Below are 21,500 nucleotides of genomic sequence, written 5' to 3'. Positions count from 1 at the left end.
TTGCAAAGAACCGAGAGAGAGAGAGAGAGAGAGGGGATGAAAAGAAAGACAATAAGAAGAGAACAATTTATAGATTTTACCTTGGTTGTTTCACAGTATAATTTTCGGGGATGCAATTCTTTTAACAAGAAAAATTCTTTTGTATTTCCTTATTTCTTTGTTTGCATTTTTATGTTCTGAGTAACTACGTGTTTCTATATTTCCAGAATAACCACGTGTTCGCTTAAATTTTGTTTTCAAATATAATTTATTAAAAAAAGAATTTTATATGAAATTATATGATTACTGCTTGAAAATAAAAAACTATATGAATTTTTTTTATCGATTTAACATTGAAATAAATTAGTTTTTTCGTATATATATTGTAGGTATATATATCTTGTTCGGTACCGTGTCAACATGTCCAGACATATTGTGATAGCTATGTTATATCTTTGTTGGAAACGGAAGTGTGGAAAAATGGAGAGAAATTCTCTACATTTTCAAGATCTAGTGGTGAGGTCGCCACTGGCGATCTCTTTCCTTTTACACGTATCTATAATAATGGAATGGAAGGGAAGGGTGGGGGAGGAAGACATCTTTGATGAAGCCCTAACTAAGGGCAGACACAGCCCATCGTGCCGCACACGTGCTATAACTTCCGCCGACATTTTTCGCCGATTCTGAATCAGATTAGATTTTCTTGGATATTCTCGGTGATGATTTGCCTGTCGAGAAGTGGCGAATAAATCCAAGATCCCTGTGTTTTTAGCTGAACTCAGACTCTCGGGTATAGACAGCTGACGCACAACTCTTCATCAATCGTACGAATTTATATAATTTAATATTTTATTAATTTCAGGACAAACTGCCTCGTGTAAAACAGCCGCAGCAGCAGCAACAACAACAGCAGCAACAACAGCCGCAGCAACAGCAACCTTGGACCGGTGGCAGTATGCAAGTTGGTGGTAATAACGCGATTACGACGACCGCGTCGGTGCGTCCTCTCCAAAGTCAGTCGAGACAACTACCTCGTCAATCAGCCACTACCTACCTCAGTCATATGCTAAGTCAAGTAAATATTTATTTAATTTTAATGTATGAATGGACGTTGAATTGTAGATCAATTAAGAAAACAAATACATAGTTAAATTTCTCTATCCTATTTTTGTGAATAGAGATTAGCAATATTTTTCTCTATATTTTACGAATGATTTTTGCGTATGATCGCTAATATATATTTTAGACAATATTAATTTTATTAAACGTATACCTTCTTCTTTTTTTACAGCACCAAAGGCCCCAAATGGGACCAACCGAGTCTGAATTTACGAGTAGCGGAGAATACCGTCAGACTAGCACCGACCCAACTAGTTGGGATAATCAGTCATCGGATCCGGATCTTTCGGAAATTTTGGATCAAGTGATAGATTTTGTCCCGGATGAACTTAGCGCGGGTAATTATAGCAATTAAAATGTTTAAAAAATAAATTTTTTTTCTAACTTTTGATAGACTGATATATAATTACATTATAATTATTATAATTTGAATATATTTGCATATAAATATATGTAATAGTATATTAATTTTTATAGTTTATGATTTATAAAACTTTGACGAATTGTTGAAAATTAAACATCTTAAATACATATCTCTTTCGCTGTCACGCTATAAACTAAACAAATTTAAATCTATTTTTCGATAACTTTGATAGCACGACAGCTTCATTACTTTATACATGATTCGATTTGCAATAAGCAATGATGCATTTGCATAACTTTGTGCAATAATCGCACTTTCGCACGGAGGATAACGCAATTGAGATTACATGTAGCAGCAAAAGTAATTGTATCATTATAAAGAAGAGATATATTTTTTATTTAATAGATACGTCTCCGATAGCGAATCTCCTAAATCCTCTTATCGAAGATAAGAATGTTATGAACGAGAAAATGGCAATTAACGCTATCCAGAAGTCGTTGATGTTATGCGAGACTGCCGTGAATCCAACGTCTTCCACCACTATGCCTGGTACTCCCCCAGCCTATTCCACTGCGGTAAGTTTCCTTTTTTTTCAATTAGTCATTAATTTTACGTTTTTTAATTTGATTGGGATTCAGGGAATTAAAAAAAAATTGCCCCTTTGATAATTTTACTCCTATTTAAGAAACAAATGTTTAACATATCTTTGCAATATTTAAGTTTTTATTAAAGTTTCATAAAAAATTGTTCAATCTTTTAATTGATAATATTTAAATAAATTAGTACTAATAAATTAAATAAATAATAATTGAATAAATAATTAATTTAAATAAATTAGTATTCCTTAAGACGTTTATAATAAATTGTTTTGTTTTATATTTTTATATTTTTGCATATACTTTTAGATATAGTGATATATTGCACTTTGTTTATTGTCCAAATTAATTTTATAATTAATAAATCAATATTAAATGCCAGAAAAACTGCACTCTTGATATCTTTGCAATCGTATAGAATAGAAAACATTCGAAAGCGCATGCAATAAAGAAACTTATTTTAAAAAACTGCATCTATACAAATTTTCTTATTTTATCTTGAATTTTAAACGAAAATATTTGGAAGAAGTGAATTTTTTTACAAGATTTGTTTAGATACCCTGGTTTTAGTTTTGTCCATTTATTTCAAATGTGTATACACATATTTCTCAATTTACATGCCATCTTATAATGCACAAAATGAAATGATGAATTGCTGAATTTTGTTACAGTTGGGCACTACACCTGTGACAACTAGTCACAGTTATCAGCCACCTCCGATGTACCAACAGCCTAGAATCAGGTTCACTCAGCCAGGCGTCAGACAGACAGGTCAATTTACGCAACAACAACAATTGCAGTTACAACAACGTTCGAAGCTTATACAGCAGCAGCAGCAGCATCAACAGGAGCAAATGAAACAACGATTATTGCAACAACAGAAACAACAGCAGATGGTCATTCCATCGAATGCCACCGCGACGGATCAAATCAATAGCAGTATTCATAACATCGATAATCTTCTGAACAATACCGTTGCACCGCCAAACGTATCGTTGCAGGTATGCAGTTTATTACGAAATTATTCATATTATTTGTTTATAAATAAAATATATATATATTATAAAATTATATGTAAATATTTATATATAAATACACACACAAAAAACATACATTAATGAAAATTGCCATGCTTTGTAATGAAAATTCGCAAAATTATGAAAATAATCGCTGCGATATTTTTTTTTATTCAGCGATCGAGTGTCCCAGAATCGCAAATTTCTCCAGGATATGGGGGATCCGTCCAGATAGCTTCTGGTCATCGACTCGCTCACTCGTACTCCCATCCGTCAACGATACCGCAGCAGTAAGTATTCCGTTTGTACGCATAAAGGTATACCCCCCTTTGTGTAGACTCTTTCGTTTATATATGGATTCTTTCTTTTACAGTCCTATTGTGAACAACAACTTTAACAGTGGGCAACAAGTGTCCGCTCCGGCGAGACTCTCGCCGCATTCTCCGGCCAGTATGCTGCCCTTCTCTCACCCACAGCCACTATCACCACGGGTGACGCAAGTGAGTGCGAACAACACATTATTACTTTATCAGATCGACACAAGAACGCAGAAAGAGTATTTGTATATGCAAGTAGTTAGAATCTATTAAAAATTAGCTGATTATCTGTCTCATTCTAGAGATAGAGAATTAGAAAGACGAAGAACTTAAACTAAACTGTTTATGCGAATGTCTTTACACTAGGCAAACAAATCAGACATGTGTTAGATAAGTGTTAATGTAACGCGGAAAAATTACAAGCTTGAACTATCGTAAGATCGATTCAAGTTTTTATTTTGCGCATCTTATTATTTTTCTTTTCTTTAGAAATATCCTCCCGTGTCTTTCAAGTATTTCTAGTATGTTTAATCGTGATATATGCGCCAGGGCAATTACGGCAACACACCGAGATTATTCAACGTGAACCAGGTGAGGCCGCAGCAGCAGGTCATAGCGCAGCAACAGCAGCAGCAGCAGAGATCGATGCCCTCGCCGGGGACGCCAGCAACCGCGCGGCAATCGCCGTTTCCTACGGAAGCGTTTCCTCCACCTACGTCTCCCACGGCCAGTCAGTTCACACCGGGTCCCGGCACCGGTGCGCCAAACCCGTCGGCTCAGTATCGGTTGCAACGAGCCACCTCCACGCCTTCTGCCACGACTCAGTTGCCAGGTATGTATATGTGTACAGTTTCTCATAGCGATAGGTCCCGTTGGACTCGTGATCCAACTTCGCGGTGTGTAGTCTTACCACGTATGATAAATAATTATTAATACAAGCTAAGATAATCGGAAGAGGTGCTTATGATGAGAGAAATCGGTTTTGCGATCATGTAGAAAAGTTTATTTACATTGCAAGAGCGAATATCCTATTACAAATGTATCTATAGAATTTAGAATATATTCTGATTATTAAACAGAATATTCTACATATTCTGTTGAGTAGGAATAAAGTGTAACGACAAGTAAGGGATTTTTATATATTGTGTGCGAGAAGATAAATGCGATGAACTCTATATCATATCTAGTTGTAAGATTAGAGATAGGCGTCGTCGAAAAGTCGTTTTACCGTATATTATCAGCTGATTTAAATATTATCATTTAAATACAAATATTATTATTTAAATATTACATTTGAATTTTATGAGAGAACTTTACATAGTAATTTCAAGAAAATTTCTATGTAATTACCTTTTTTATCACATTCTCTTGTTTGATTGTGTTTAAAATATAATATTGTATGATAATTTTTAATATCGGTAAATCGACTTGTACAATAAAATTAACAAAATATTATACTAATTAAGTATAATAATTATGTATAAGTCGTGACGCGTGATTATCGTTTCTTCTCACTTATTAATAAGTGTTAGATTTCTTGTGTGATGTAAACATGCGCTTTTCAAGGCGTTCGAACTTGTCAAATCGATTTCCTTCATTTTCGGACAATAAGAAATATATTCTTAGATTAGAGTACATACATAGTTTTTATGCGGACGATCATCGAGTTGATTTTTTACGATACAAAGTCAGTATGCAGTTTAATATTATTCCGCGCGACGGAAGATGACGTGATCGAAATATACAAAAGATTTTAAAGCGGGTAAGTATGTGCAGATTAAGATTAACTTTGTTTAATCTATTAAACATTGTGGAAGCGCCGTATGTAGATTAGTCGAGTATGCGCATAGATTTATTAGTATCTCTTTGTGCCTGTATATCTTTCGATGTGTTTTTTCTGTAAATAGAATTGTGTGATATTGTGTCATACGGATATCCTCTATAGAAGAAAAGGATATCGTAATTATATATTCTGAATTCTGAGTAATGTAGCAGATTTTTTGCATAATCTATGATTTTATAATCTTTGAATATGATTGGCCAATGATGTGTTACATTAGATACAATTGCGACGCTTTGTTATCTCTCTTATTATCTCTAATTTTCTTACTTATCTCAAATACGTATAAAAAAATTACTTAAAGTAATTTTTAAATTCTTTTTTTTCACTTTCGCAAAATTTAGGTTTAACAAGTTTCTCTTTCTAAAATAAAAATTAACACGGTCAATTTAAAATTTAGGATATTTTAAAAGTTGAATAAGATTAATGCATAAAATAATCCTTTTTAGGTTGATATTTGTAACATTACATGTGATAATGTCAATCGGTTTACATATGACTTTGTTTAAAGAAAAACAAAGACTTTTTGTTGTAAAATGCTAGAAGATATCTATTGCAAAGGCATTTTCGATACATTTAATCGTGTTCAATTATAAAAAGCCACTTTGGCTGTGTGTGTATATAGTATTCATTTGCAAACTTTTTACAACAAAATACAAATAAAAATAGCATCGTCGGATAAATTAAAAGTCCGAGTTTCTACGCGAGTCAGAGTTTTATATTTATTTAGCGTTACTTGCTTGTAGCTTTCAGCTGGCAGAACCGAGATTCGCTTTCCGAAGGTAATTCGAAGTCGGTGCGTGCGATGTTTGATTTATTTACCGTATAGATTTCGATCTCTCGATATTATGTGCGTGATTATTGAACATTGGCATGATATATACATATATATATGAAAGCGAGAAATAGAGAGGAGCGTAATTTGTCTTAAATAGGCTGGCCGAGGGCTATACACGATTGATGTTACAGGTGGAATTGGGTCGCCTCGGCACTACGGCGGAATAAGTAAGGAACCGCTTCTTTCACCTAGTCATTCACACACGGCTTGCCCGGCGTCACAACATAATAGTCAACACAACAACGTCACCAATACACAACACTTCTCCAGTCAACAACATACCCCATTGCTATACCAACAACACACCAACCACACGGCAGACATGCAGAACAGTCAGTTCTGTTACGATCGCTCGTCAGTCCCGCTCTATCCTGCTGGCGGGGAGGCGCAGGATGCCAGGTCACTGCCTCCCGGTAATCCTGTCAATCACCAAATGGGTGGTAAGTCATATGACTTTTTAACGTCATGTGACACTTCATTGTCATATTCAGCCTCACAGTTCCATGCAACTTTGGCAATGAACAATCATTATAACCCATTCACTATCACCCCCGGCACCAATTACCAGTCATTGTATCACTACCATTATCACCAAGAAACACAGAAACGCCAAAGACATGAACAGATACAAAACAGGCAACCGTTGTCCAAACGGCAAAAGACCGAGTAATGGATGGTTTTGGGCGCATGGAATCGTTCTTGCTTTTTTGTGTTTTCTTTCTTATCCATGTAAATAGATTTTTACATAGTAATAAATATCTGAATGTTATTTATTTATTTATTTATGATTTGATAATATATTCAATTAATTAATCTTCTTTAATTAAGTATTCCATATGTCCAATAATATATAATCCATTCAAGTGTGTTTATTTTTGGAAAGTTTATATTGTATTATTTAAATAAAATTGTACGTTTTTTTAAATAAATTATACTCTTCTTCGCGTATCCGACTTATTATCTCAACGTGCTGTGCGCGTAAAAAAAAAAAATTTATAAATATAATTTTATAATAGAGAGAGAAAAAATATATAAATTATATGAATTATATAAAGATATTATAAAATTATATAATTTAATGTATATATAAATGAAATATTAATTAATATAAATTTAATATAAATTAATTTAATATATATAATTTAATATATATAATATATTTAATATATATAATATAATATATAATTTAATTTAATATAAATTAAATATTAATATATATTATATAATTGATATTAAATATTTATATTTTTATAATTATATATAAATTAAAAATATATATTACTATTGATCATTATTAGATGTAAATTGTCAAATTTAACGAAAAATTCATGTCTCAATTACTTGAAGGAGCTACACTTTTAACACATAGCCATACATTTAAACACATTCTAGCATTTTTCATAAACTGTAATAGGATTATGTGTTAAATGTTGCATGTAATGCTTTCTTTATATTTTCAATTATCCCCATCAAGTGTTATAACCATGATCATAATGCTGAATGCTTATCATATTTCATATTTCTGTGACTTTCTATCTATTGGAAAAAAAAAAAAACAAATTCGTACACTGCAACATACACATGGACACAATCAGATTCAGCGCGCTGTATTTGCACCTTAATATTAGAAATATTAGAGTGACATGTGATGTGATATTAGAAATATAGACACTGCTAAATCTTTACATTAATAAAACCCTCTTCTTCTATACACATATTTGTCAAGACATCTTAGAAAATGGGGAGAGAGATTTAACTAATGTAAAGGTTTATCTAAATACACGATTTGTTATATTTATCTGCACTACTCACTCTCATATATTATATTTATATTATGATAATATATTACTGACTATTATATAATTAATTTAAAATATTCTTAAATTGTTATATTCGAAATTGTTATATATATATATATATATATATGAAACTAAAACTTCTGTTGTAATAATAATTATATATGTAAGACACACTGATTTTTTTTTATTGAAAAGTTATTTGTTGAAAGTAATGCCATTATGTGTGAATATGTTAACGTTGCAAATGTCATATCGTCCACGTGTCATCGCATAACAACTTTGCTTTAAAAATATTCCAAGTTTCCGACACACGGAATTGCGCTATTATTATACATATATTCGGTTGTATTATACTGTGGTATATTAATAGTTAGGGGAGATATATATGTTATTAGTCCTTTAATCTCGACTCATCGGCATCGAGCGAATCCTCTATAGTCGAACTCTTCTAAAGTCAAAGAGAAACGGGAAACGTGGTGAGAATAGACGAAGAGCGCAAAAAATCTCGAAATTTCAAAAACGTGCAAAACCGAGAAAAAAAATAATGGTGGTGAGTGTCTCTTTTTCTAACACAATGAAATGCATCATTTGTTAAGCCGTTCCGGGTCCCCCCCCCCCCCCCCCCCCTCGAACAGACGGAATTCTATTATTTTCTTTTTTTTTGTGACCTGAGCCTGGTGAAGCGCTTATGAGTAAAACCGAGTCGGTCTCTATTTTCACTATGAAAATAATAGAAAGGAAGTAGTAACGAGAAGCGAAACTTACTATGCCGGAAATTTTACGGAGAACCGAGAATGAAGGGATCGACACTAGAGGAGCTCGATTGTATAATATTTTCTGTAGTATGCAAAGCGTATTTGTAAATTGAAGAACACCGTAGCCGTATAAGCTTGCTCATTAAAATTTTAATGACGTGTCAACGTCATTGAAGTATTTCCAGGAATGTGGAGAAGGGCAGCCGTGTATTTAATTATTTATTTTTTTTCCGTATATATCTTTCTTGTGAGAAAAGCGCCTTTAAAAAAAAAAGAGTGATCAAATGTGTCTGTCTGGGTTTATAATCCATTTCGATCATCATTCTCTCATCATTGTCACACGTGTTGTGTTCTCATCTGTGTATAATATAACATTTCAATGTAAAAAGATAAATTCAAGCACCGCTTATCTCTACCGCGCTGTGGAAACATTTTTACTAACACGACGAAGCCTCTTTTATATGTACAATGCATCGAGCTTACGTGATTAATATTTTTATATTTTGCGCATCAGCCCCTCCTCATCGATCTCTATATCATAATGTATATGCACCACTTGTCTTGTAAGAGATTTCGTCATATGCAACTTTTATATATAATCTACTATATAGGATGACCTGGAGATACATCGTGCACTTTCTCTTAATTGCAAACACAAAAAAATAGATTATTATAGAAAAAAATTCATGGCTCTGTGATATGCAATATACAAAACCGAAAAATCGAGCTAATAAAAGCCAACGGACGATATTCGGATCCTTAGAAGAGCATATAAGTTTTTTTTTAATAATAAGTTCGTCTTATGTAAACTTTAAAATTGTTTGTATCGTTTCTCCTTTTTATTCTTGACTGGTTTTGCATGACTTGTAATTTTTATTGAAGAGTCGAAGAAGGATCTGAATTATATTATTCAATTTCAATTATTATATTCTTGATATGATATTGAGAGAAATATAATAATTTATTAATTAGAAATAATTTACATTCCATGTGTTGGCTCTTATTAGCACGATTGTTTAATTTTGTATATAGGATACTATTTGTGTCTTTTTTTTATCGTCGACACATTAATATTCTTTTAGATATAAATAATATTAAATAATATTATTTATCACGTTTACACATTTTTAATGTTATATTTTAATAAAATTTTAATTTTAGATTTACTTACCGAAATACATTTGTCTTCCGCTTGTAAGATCGTTTTTAGGAAACGCTCGACCATTGTCTTAAATTCTATTCACACTAGACAAAGATGTGCCTCGCCATATAATATATCACGCTATATAATGTCTTTTTCTAGAATGTTTCCATTTAGTGACATAAGTCGACTCCTACTGGATTTCCCTAAACCGGTTCCGCTGTTTTCAAAACAATTTCTAATTGGTCTGTCGCATGTAATAGAGGACGATTCGGCGCATATTATATTTAAGATAAACCAAGAATAAATTTATCTATTTTTATGTGAGCGCGATAAAACGTGAAAAATAATATTATTTTATTTAAATTATTTAAAATAATTATTTTATTAAAATTAGATTATTAATTATAAATTACAAGGCGAGATGCGTCTTCGTTTATTTAATATAATAGGCCTTAATCTTGACAGTATTATTTTTACAATCATGTAACTTTTCCCTAGGAATGAAAAATAGCGAAAGTTTATTTTTTAGTTTCTAGAGAAAAGTTATGGATGAGAGTGAGATAAAAATGAAGTAGACCATATTTTAGAGAGTTCATTTCGGTATCGAGTAAGGCTTATTGCTTGCTTGAAAAATGAGGATATAACTCACGATCTTACAATCTTACAAAGGGAGAGACACTGTATTTAAATTAAAAAAAAAATGAAAATATTGTGAACACGAATTTAAATCTTCATCAAAAAAGAAAAGTCAATTTTAGATTTATCAAAATATCTATATTCAGAGAAAGTGCACGATGGTATTTTTAAAAATATTTTATTGACAAATAAAACAAATGTTAAATATAAAATTTAAATATAGAAAAAATTTCATTTTTTAAATTTAATAATAAAAAATGACAAATCGAGTCATCTCTATTTTTAATCGAATTTATCTTATGTAAAATTTTACTTTTCTTATATATATACTGAGATATATCGTCGCAGAATTTTTACGCTACAAATATAATCTTTGTACTGTGACAATGGTTGAGTAAAATTTCGTAAACTCATAATATGTAATTTTTTTAAGATCATACAGATAGCACAGATCGAAATTAAAAACTGCGACGTACAATTGACGAGAGAGACTTGCTTATAGAAATTTTCCTTGTCCCAGGTAATGCCAGCACCTCGGAATTTGTACGACAAGAATTGCGGGCGATTGTCGGTGCGCGAACACAACAGCAGCAGCAGCAACAGAGAGTACCCAACAACCTACAGAACAATCTTTCTGGTCAAGTTTCTCAGGACGATCTTGAAGCACTTGGTCTGACGTTCGAGATGTCTTCTGCAGGTATGCGTGCATTATATATATATATATATATATATATATATATATATATATATATATATATATATATATATATACATATATATACATTTATGTACACGTTTATATATATATATATACATTTATGTACACATTTATATATACATACATTTATGTATACATACATTTATGTACACATTTATATATATATATACATTTATTACTCATTTATATTTTTATTGCATTTGTATTTAGATTATTTTAAGCATATCAATCATATTATTTCCAAGATCATCTTTTTAAACTTTATAATTATATATAGAATGTTCTATAATTTAATTGCGCAAACTTTTACTTTTTCGAATAAAAAAAATATAAATATTCTTTACATTATTTTTTAATTATTTTAATTATTATTCTTATTTTTATCTGTTTATTATTTTTATATATTAACTCAGACGATTTTTCGGACATATTAAAAGACATTTATTGCCGCACTATCGACACTACCTCTTTGCAAATTATATTCTCCTATTAACGCAGATGATTTTTCGAATATATTTATTGCCGCACTATCGACACTACCTCTTTGCAAAATATGTTCGCCTATTAACTCAGACGATTTTTCGGACATATTAAAAGACATTTATTGCCGCACTATCGACACTACCTCTTTGCAAATTATATTCTCCTATTAACGCAGATGATTTTTCGAATATATTTATTGCCGCACTATCGACACTACCTCTTTGCAAAATATGTTCGCCTATTAACTCAGACGATTTCTCGGATATAAATGACACATATTACTGCAGAGATAGTGCAGTCTGTTCTATAGTTATACATATATATTTATTTTTTTTACATTATTACTTTATATTATTTGTTATATATTTTTATATTATTATTATTTTATATATTTTATACATTATTTAAACAGATAAAAATAAGAATAATAATGAAAATAATTAAAAAATAATGTAAAGAACATTTATATTACGTTTTCGAAAAAAAATTATATAAATATTCTTTAAATTATTTTCATTATTATTCTTATTTTTATCTGTTTAAATAATGTATAAAATATATAAAATAATAATAATGTAAAAATATATAACAAATAATATAAAGTAATAATGTAAAAAAAATAAATATATATGTATAACTATAGAACAGACTGCACTATCTCTGCAGTAATATGTGTCATTTATGTTCGAAAAATCGTCTGAGTTAATAGGCGAACATATTTTGCAAAGAGGTAGTGTCGATAGTGCGGCAATAAATATATTCGAAAAATCATCTGCGTTAATAGGAGAATATAATTTGCAAAGAGGTAGTGTCGATAGTGCGGCAATAAATGTCTTTTAATATGTCCGAAAAATCGTCTGAGTTAATAGGCGAACATATTTTGCAAAGAGGTAGTGTCGATAGTGCGGCAATAAATATATTCGAAAAATCATCTGCGTTAATAGGAGAATATAATTTGCAAAGAGGTAGTGTCGATAGTGCGGCAATAAATGTCTTTTAATATGTTCGAAAAATCGTCTGAATTAATAGGCGAACATATTTTGCAAAGAGGTAGTGTCGATAGTGCGGCAATAAATATATTCGAAAATTCATCTGCGTTAATAGGAGAATATAATTTGCAAAGAGGTAGTGTCGATAGTGCGGCATTAAATATATTCGAAAAATCATCTGCGTTAATAGGAGAATATAATTTGCAAAGAGGTAGTGTCGATAGTGCGACAATAAATGTCTTTTAATATGTCCGAAAAATCGTCTGAGTTAATTTATAAAAATAATAAACAGATAAAAATAAGAATAATAATTAAAATAATTAAAAAATAATGTAAAGAATATTTATATTATTTTTTTTCGAGAAAGTAAAAGTGCGCAATTAAATTATAGAACATTCTATATATAATTATAAAGTTTTTAACAAGATGATCTTGGAAATAATATGATTGATATGCTTAAAATAATCTAAATACAAATGCAATAAAAATATAAATGAGTATATAAATGTATATATGTATATCTTTTACGTTGTATTCCGTAATTTAAATTACTTACGAAGTCGTATAGAAACGATGAAATGTGATTAGCTATACAGCTGAATTTCTTTAATGATTGAAAGCTCACATAGCAAAGGCTGAGAATTTTCAACAATTAAATTTTTCTAGAAATTAAAAAAAATTTTCTACATATAATTAAACTTAAAAAATTAAATTTTTCTATAAATATTTAAATTTTATATTCAACATTATTTTTCTTTCGATGCGCGATAATAATTATACATTTGAAATTAGAATGAGAGCAATTATAAAATTTTGTCTATTACCCAGATTATCGCGCTTTCAATAGAAACGTACATATATAATTGTAATTTGTAAATAATTATAAATTAGGAAATTATTATACGAGTTATATAGGTAATAGAAAAAAATGTGAAACACTTAGCAGTCACTTATTAGCAAAAAAATGTGAGATTTCGTGGTACGCTTTACATTTTAAGCGTACACGAAAAATAGAAAATTTGCGAATAATTATTGGGGTGCTTTTACCATCGCGATAAGGCAAGGTAAATTTAATTAAGTTTATTTCCCTCTGCATTTATTTCTCTATAAAGGAGCATCATTTTCTATTTTTTATTTCTCTCCTTGAATTTGATCGAGAATCGCAATCTCTCACAACTCCGTTATACATTGTATAATTCCGCAGTTCTTATTTTCTCGTATATACATATAGTATATGACGTGAATTTCACGAGTGAGTACTGTGAAAAAGTATTACAGGCAGTTATGTATAGTTTTCCCCCTCGTAGATCATGCACATTTTCTAGATTTGTGTTATCGCACGCGATTATTACAACTTATAATTATTACACTTATACAACGCATCTCCCTCAGATTCCATGTCTTTATATAGAACGATTATTTCAGGATGATTCTAAATTCGCAAAAGACTTATCTTTCCTAATAAAATTCTATCTTCCACATCTTAGAAATGTAAAAGTGAATTAAAAAAAAAATTGTTTCTGTCTCATTGAATTTTAATAAACATATGAGGTTGTTGGCATTCAGATAAATCTCTCACGACAGAGAAAACAAAACGAGAATTCTCAAATCATATTATGAGTACAGATCGAGACACGTGTAAGTGTCAGCACGTGCGTTCCCGATTTCATTGAATGCGTAATCTCTCGCTTCTTATAAAGAGAGGCATAATATCTCTTGTTCTACAAAGATTGTGGTAACGTCTACTGTTACGATGTCCCAACTAGGTGAGGCTGTGGTTAGCGATGGCCCCGCCAAGAGCTGGGCCATTGGGAGCGCCGGAAGTGCCCCCTCGTCCTCCAGGGTAAGAACCCCACATTCCGACAATATAATTACTTTTACATCTTTTTTTTTTATTTTATTGATTTTGTTATGCTATGTCTTCCCTCTATACGCTTGGCTTCAGAACTGATTGTGCACGAAACATGTTTAATGATCTCTCTCTCTCTATTATATATTATATTATGCGCACTGAGCGTAAAACTTGTGTAGGGGATTACATACTTACTTTTTTTAAAAATTTTAATTTCGTATTTTAGAGCTCTCTTTTTACATATGCATGCGCAGGCCGTCATTTGATGACTACATCTTAGCATTGTATATATCGTTACTTTTGAGTAATGATATTCTCTCGAATTTTTTTATTATGTAATGGCGATAAGTAGAAAATTTAACTCTTCCTTTTTTGTATGCTAAAGTAGAATTTACTCTGTAGAATTAAAATTTGCTCTGAAGATATAATTAAATTAAGAAGAACTGATAGACTTTATTTGGCAAAGTTTAGGAATTTCTAATTCGTCCCGATTAAGAATTGGCTTTATAGTTGTAGAATTTATTCTTTTATACCTTTTCTTCTGTCTTTATCTTTTATTTTACTTCTCACGTCAATCAAATTAAAGTTTAAAAAGAAGAAAATATCTTTTAAATTATGTGGAATTTTAAAGATATTTTACATGCAATGTTAAAGTAGTATTATATTGTAGTTTTATTTCTTTACATTTTTAATTAGGTAAAGAAAGAAACGAAAGGAAACACAAAAGGATTAAATATCTATTTACATGGAAATAATTTTTTCGATTTATATTAATTCATCTATTTCTATATTTTTTTATAGCATGAATATCACGCGATTTTTTTAAACATAAATTTTCAATTATTTTGTCGAGTCTTCTTAGTTATTGTATAGACTTTTAAAATGTGAAATTAAATGTGCAATTTTTATATTAATTTATAACAATTATTAGTTAAAGTTTATCTTCATACATAAATTGAAATGTTACGTAATCTATTTTACAGACTTTTTCGAAACAATATTCTTTTATTGAGAAAAATAAGAATATTTATTTCTTACATAAATAAAAATTTTATTAAGAAGCACAATTTTTCCAAAGATACATTAAACGCAAATTACTGAAGACATTTAAGTTTTACACTCAGTGTTTTACGTCCCTAAGAAACGCTGTTTTCTTTTACGTAGCTATATCGAACAAGCTGATTTTAAGATTCTTGATATTATTATATCAAGTGAATTTTTGTTCAAGATGTTATTTGATTAAGACGCAATTAGCTAAACACATTAATTGCCTTTGCATAATGTATAGCGCGTTCACACGAATTGCATTACATTTTGCGTAAAGACTAATCGTACTTCTCGCGCCAGATTAATTTTTATTTTAATTGTAATGAGTAATTTTTTTAAAATTTTTGTATTTATTTTTCACTTAAGCGTACGGCTGATATAACGTCAGCAATAATGTTCCGCTAATCTCATGATTTTATTCACTTTTGTTAATATAAATGTCGGAAAAATACATTTTATATATTGGAATAGAAGTTTTAGGATTAGATAATTGATAAATCTTACTCTCCATTTTCAAACGAACATTGCTTTTTAACTTCTAACAATAAGTCAAATTTAAAGTTCAAAATATTTAATCTCGTAGATAAAAATGAGAAAAATAGTAATAGCATTCAGTCAGTTGAAATTATTTTATTTAGAAAAATTCAATTCTGAATTATAGGCAATAAATTTGTAAACTTAATGAGATATATGTAATTAAAATATTCATTGCATTAAAAATAGTTTTAGAGATCATATACTTTGTAAAATAAAAATGCATCGAACTTAATCTTTACATAGCTTATAAAAAAAATTATATAATTACTTTTCTTTTATTAAATTAATTTAGATTGAATTGATCATACAAATTATAATCTATATTATTATGCTATTATATTCAAGTATATTATATATATATATATATATATATATATATATATATATATATATATGAACAAAGAAAGAACTCTCTTAATTATTGAAGGCAATTTCTCTCACATTTTAAGAAGTACTTTAGATTTTTTGATCTTTCTTCGATATCTTTTTTTTTTTAATTAAGATTTTAGAGCGCTATGTCCTCGTTACCGTATTAAGCGTCCATATAATCAGTGCCAAGTAAAGTGTCTCCTTTTGTATCTACAGGGTGATGGTGTTGTAAGCTTTAGCTCATTCAGAGTAATTAGTAATCGTACTATCATTTGTTGCATTGTATAACGTGCGTCTAGTATCGTAATGCTTTTTCACAGTGAGCCAACTAGATATCTGCGCGTTGTACTGAATTTCTTTTTTTTTTTTTCTTCGAGAGCGATTGTTCTTGTTGCATGAGGAGACTCGCTAGTGCTACAAAAAGAAGAGGTGTAGTGTCTAGAAAGACAATCTAATTTTCAATTTGTATGAATCTTTAAGTATACATATATTCTCTTTCTTCCTATATATTAAATATATTATAAAATTATTTGAAGAGGGAACTCTAGAATGTGATTATAGATTTTTGACATATAACTTCCTCAATTTTTTTTTATAAAATAAATGCTTTTACAGCGACAATTTTCGGGTAAATTATATGTAAAATGATGTACAATAGAATATATTAATCACATTTTTGACGTAACAAAAAAAAAGTTAAAAAATTTATTTAAGTATATATGTATTAAAATAATATTATTAGAATATCGTACACAAATTATTATTATACTCAATTATAATAAATATTTATTAATATAAAATTAAAAAAAAATTTATTATATCTGGAAATGAAACGGATTAAAAAGTTCAGTAATTATCAATACTAGATATCTGCTTTGTAAAAAGACGAGGGTTTATTTTTTATTTACATGATTGTGAAAAATATCCAATTGGCAATTAACAAAGCATTTTTTTGTTCGAAAAATTTTGCTGCCATAGCAGCCATTATCGTGCATTGAGATATTGAATGTGTAGTTGCTATGTGGCTTTAGTATGATTTTATTTTTTAACATTGTATCAGGCTGAAACATTATTTAAACATATCTGAATCTTATCGAAAGGATTCATGCATCTGAATATTGAAAATATAGGCATTTGAGATTCTTGTGTTATTTGACAAACATCTGAACAGTTAATATACGTTATTTTATAAAAGTGTTAACGCGATTATAAAAAACTATATACTTGAAGATATCAATGTTCGATTCTGTACGATAGAAAAAATGCAGTAGATTGTTTATTCATTAAAGTGATTATCAAATCGATTGACGGAGAAATATATAATTCACTATAGAGATCTTGCTCTTTATTCCTTGGATATCTATACATCATTTTATTTCGGAATTGCAGATCCATAATTTTTTAATAATATAAATTCTTGGATCTTTGGCTTGAAAACATTTTGTGAATTTCTTAGTTTCACTGATTCATATCTTTGAATTCACAGATTCGTCCTACCAGAAATATCTGATTTCGTAAATACTTGGTGCTATTCATATAAAAAATTAAAATTTTTATTATTCGTGAATCGTTTTGACGAAAAATTCATAAATTGTTGAAATATCTAAACAAATCTTTCTCCGCGATTGGTTTTGAAATTTACGTAGACATAAAAAAAGTAAATAAATAAAAAAATATATAAAAAACCCAATTCTTATGAAGCCTTTTAATTTCAGACTACTATAGAGGAGGTGGCACGAGGTGATCCAAAGTCGTCGTTGCTGCAGAAGCTACTGTCCGAGTGACTGCAGGCCATCATCCCGTCACGCAGTAAAAGATTATATGTAATATATGTTTGAGTGTGTGCAGAGAGATCGAAACACGGAGATGTAAGACGTAAAAACGTGAAGAAGAGAGCGAAAGCAAAGAATGAGAGTGAGAAAAAAAGAGAATGTGCGACAGAGTATAAGAGAGAAAAATTATAAAATGCATATACATTCTTATACGTAATGGATACTATTGTATTATATGTAACGCCATACACGGAGTCAGTATTCATATACGTATCACCAAATACAATGCAAAACTTAGCGCAGTGCTCTCTAGAAAAATATTGCCCCTCGATCAACATCGAGGAGAAAAAAAGGGACGAGCGAGCGAGCGAGAGAGAGAGAGAGAGAGAGAAATAAGAAAAAGGAGAATAAATTATATAGAGATAGAGATGGATTATGTAGATGTGTATAAAGAGTCAGAGAGAGATGGAGCAAAAGGGAGGGAGAACAGCTGGACTTTTTCCCTTTTCCTTTGCTTTTCGAAAAAAGAAACTCGAAGGACCAAAAGTTTTCGTTTTCGTTTTGGCTGTGTCAAGATTTCCTGGATGAAAAGGTACACGCGTGTTGTTTCGTCAGGAATATCGCGAGGAATGAAACGCGCGAAAGAGAATCGACTCGCGACGCTTGTTTCTTTTTCTTCGTTTTGTTTATTTTTGGAAAAAGAAAGGATCTTTCTCTCGTCGAACTCTCATCCCGATTTTTAAAAGACGAACGAAAAGATATAAGCTGCAAAGATCGCAGGCATACGGACGATAAGCCCACATCCGCATTTTACCTGTCGATAGATTTGTGTATGTATGTATGTATGTGTGCTATATTTGTGTGTGTATGTGTGCGTGTGTGCATGTCACGTTCTCCGTCAGTATTGTATTTGGTATATATATCAACAAGAAGGGCGGAAAAACGGGGAGAGGAAATACTATATATAGGTACCTCAACAAAAAAAAAGATAAAAATAAAAAATAAGGTATACTTTACTATACCACTGGCTGTTGAAGATAGAGATATACTATTTATAGGATTTAATTATTCTACACAGAGAGGAAAGAAAGAAAATAGAGCACTCTATATTCACATATTCTCCTTAATTTAACATCCTTTCGACTATTACATTTATGAATAATATATATATTTGTGATTGTAAGAAAATCTGCAACCAAAATGTGACAAAGAATACTTGTTGTTGTGTTAATATGATTATAACTATTATTATATTGTAATAACTATTAATTATTTTATTTTATTATTATATTATTATTAATATTATTATTATTATCGACATTATTATTATTATCACTATTACCAATATTCTTGTTGCAATTACTATATTATTATATAATAGTAAGGATAATTATTATTATTATATATTATTATTTTATTATTATTATATCAATATTGATATTATTGAACACAATGGAATATGCATATTTCTATTCAATAGTAAGAGTACCTTTATATATATAAATATAAATATAAATATATATTGTATAAATGTATATGTATATATATGTATAGTGGGTTTATGTACGCGTTATACATAAGTAATAGGAGCGGATATTATTTATGTATAATCGATATATAAATTGACGTATATTTATATATCTATACATGGCGAAGACGAGGAAAGGAAGGGAGAAAGAAAGAAAGAGGAAAAATCGATCTTCTATTTTGCATAGCTCGGTAATAATTCTCTTTTGGGTCTTAGATGCACACTGAATTACTTCTAAACGACACACACACATACATATGTTGTTATATATAAATGAGAGAGGAAAAGGAAAAAAGAAAAATCCTAATCGATACACCTTACACGTGTATATGCACACGACGCTACGCGTGTGTATGTGCGTATACGCGTGTGTACATACATATGAAAGAAATCTCACGCAAGTGTCTTATTTTTCCAGGAAGTTCACATCTATTTAAAAAAAAAAAAAAAAGAGTTGGAAGAAATCGCTACCGGAGCTTTTTGAATGAGTGAATAACGATGGGACCCGCGAATATATAAGATAACGCGATTAGAACGAGAAACGTCGGTTGATTTTGATTGTATTTTATTTTATTTTTTGTATAAGCGAAAATTTATCTATATATTGAACGTTTCTCTTTTCCGTTTCGGCCGTGATTTTCAAATGTGATTTGGACGGACGCGGGTGTGGCAATTATTAGCGTTATTTGGCGTGTATTATTATATTTATAGCGTTATTTGGCGTGTATTATATATATTTATATGCGTCCGTCTCGTGGTTTCTTTTTTGTTAAATTTTAAAAGTCTTCTCTCAGCGAAAGGAAAAGGGATTCGTGTGATTTCGAATTTAATTTACGGATAAGTAGTACGGCTCGGGATCTTTTTTCGAAATGTACATAATAAGAGGGAGAAGTGAAAGAAGAAGAAAAAAAAGGGACTTTTTGGTTCGCGCGTAAGGTTATTGCTTTCGATATTTTGTATAAATGCATGACTATATACGATCATGTTTTATGTCCGAGGGTGCGAGGGAAACGACATATATGGCGATGATAACGATGACGATTGATACTGTGATGACATTTAAATATTTGACCTGCTCGTGTGTATCCCCTGTTGCTTTTTCTTCCAATGAAAAAAGAAGCAGTTACAAAGTTGTAATCTCCTTATAAAAAGAACACATCCGTGAGGTACTCTGAATATGTACACGTACATACATAGGCATGTACTTGCCTGTGAACGTCTGGATACGTATATTACGCGTACGAGAGAGAAAGAATAGGAAGAGTGTGTGGAAAAAAATAAAAGGGAAGAAGAATAAGAGGGTGAGAGAGGCAGAGGAAAAAAGGATCACGAGATTATAGTATGCACGTACATGTTTGTGTATGTCCGCGCGTGTGCGTGCTTATGTCAGTGTGCGCGAGATAGAACGACGTAGTGATTTACGCGCGTAGTGTGTGTATGTGTGTGTGTGTGTGTGTGTGTGTATGTATGTATGTATGTATGTGTGTATGTATGTGTGCGTGGATGCGTGCGTTGTTCGTAGGCACGCTCGTACGCGGGTGTGCGTAGCAAATTACGTCATATAGATAGATCATATGTGCTTTCTAATGATGAATAATTTTATAAATATAAATATAATAATATCGATCTCTCACCGTGTACGTTCATTTTCGTACGACGAGCTTGTATGCGTGTATCCTGAACAAGGCCCGTTCGCCTTTTATTAAAACTGTCAAATGATTTCAACGCTCTTTTGCTTCTTTCAGTTTGGCTCTTTCGATAGCTTTTTTTGCGAACGTTTTATATAAGAGATATATTCCTGA

The 21,500-nt window shown here is 30.5% G+C and overlaps 1 protein-coding gene across 3 annotated transcripts in view; it reads left to right on the top strand.

The window, feature by feature from the left end:
* LOC145945931 (uncharacterized) overlaps positions 1–20,995 on the top strand; it is a 130,853-nt gene extending 109,858 nt beyond the window's left edge. For all 3 annotated transcript variants that reach the window (XM_083055221.1, XM_083055223.1, XM_083055222.1), the window contains 11 exons: positions 842–1,054; positions 1,271–1,436; positions 1,868–2,037; positions 2,730–3,059; positions 3,252–3,364; positions 3,448–3,574; positions 3,941–4,223; positions 6,201–6,509; positions 10,924–11,100; positions 14,360–14,436; positions 18,114–20,995. In XM_083055221.1, the coding sequence (XP_082911347.1) occupies positions 842–1,054; positions 1,271–1,436; positions 1,868–2,037; positions 2,730–3,059; positions 3,252–3,364; positions 3,448–3,574; positions 3,941–4,223; positions 6,201–6,509; positions 10,924–11,100; positions 14,360–14,436; positions 18,114–18,182 (2,034 nt within the window). In that variant the 3' untranslated portion in view covers positions 18,183–20,995. The remainder of the gene's footprint in view (positions 1–841; positions 1,055–1,270; positions 1,437–1,867; positions 2,038–2,729; positions 3,060–3,251; positions 3,365–3,447; positions 3,575–3,940; positions 4,224–6,200; positions 6,510–10,923; positions 11,101–14,359; positions 14,437–18,113) is intronic.
* The last annotated feature ends 505 nt before the right edge of the window (positions 20,996–21,500 follow it).

Source organism: Prenolepis imparis, unplaced genomic scaffold (assembly GCF_030444845.1).
Source record: "Prenolepis imparis isolate NDT839.2.m4 unplaced genomic scaffold, iyPreImpa1.0 SCAF_15, whole genome shotgun sequence".
Classification (NCBI taxonomy): domain Eukaryota; kingdom Metazoa; phylum Arthropoda; class Insecta; order Hymenoptera; family Formicidae; genus Prenolepis; species Prenolepis imparis.
The sequence above is the reverse complement of the archived record's forward strand: the minus strand, read 5'-3'. Positions and strand labels throughout refer to the sequence as shown.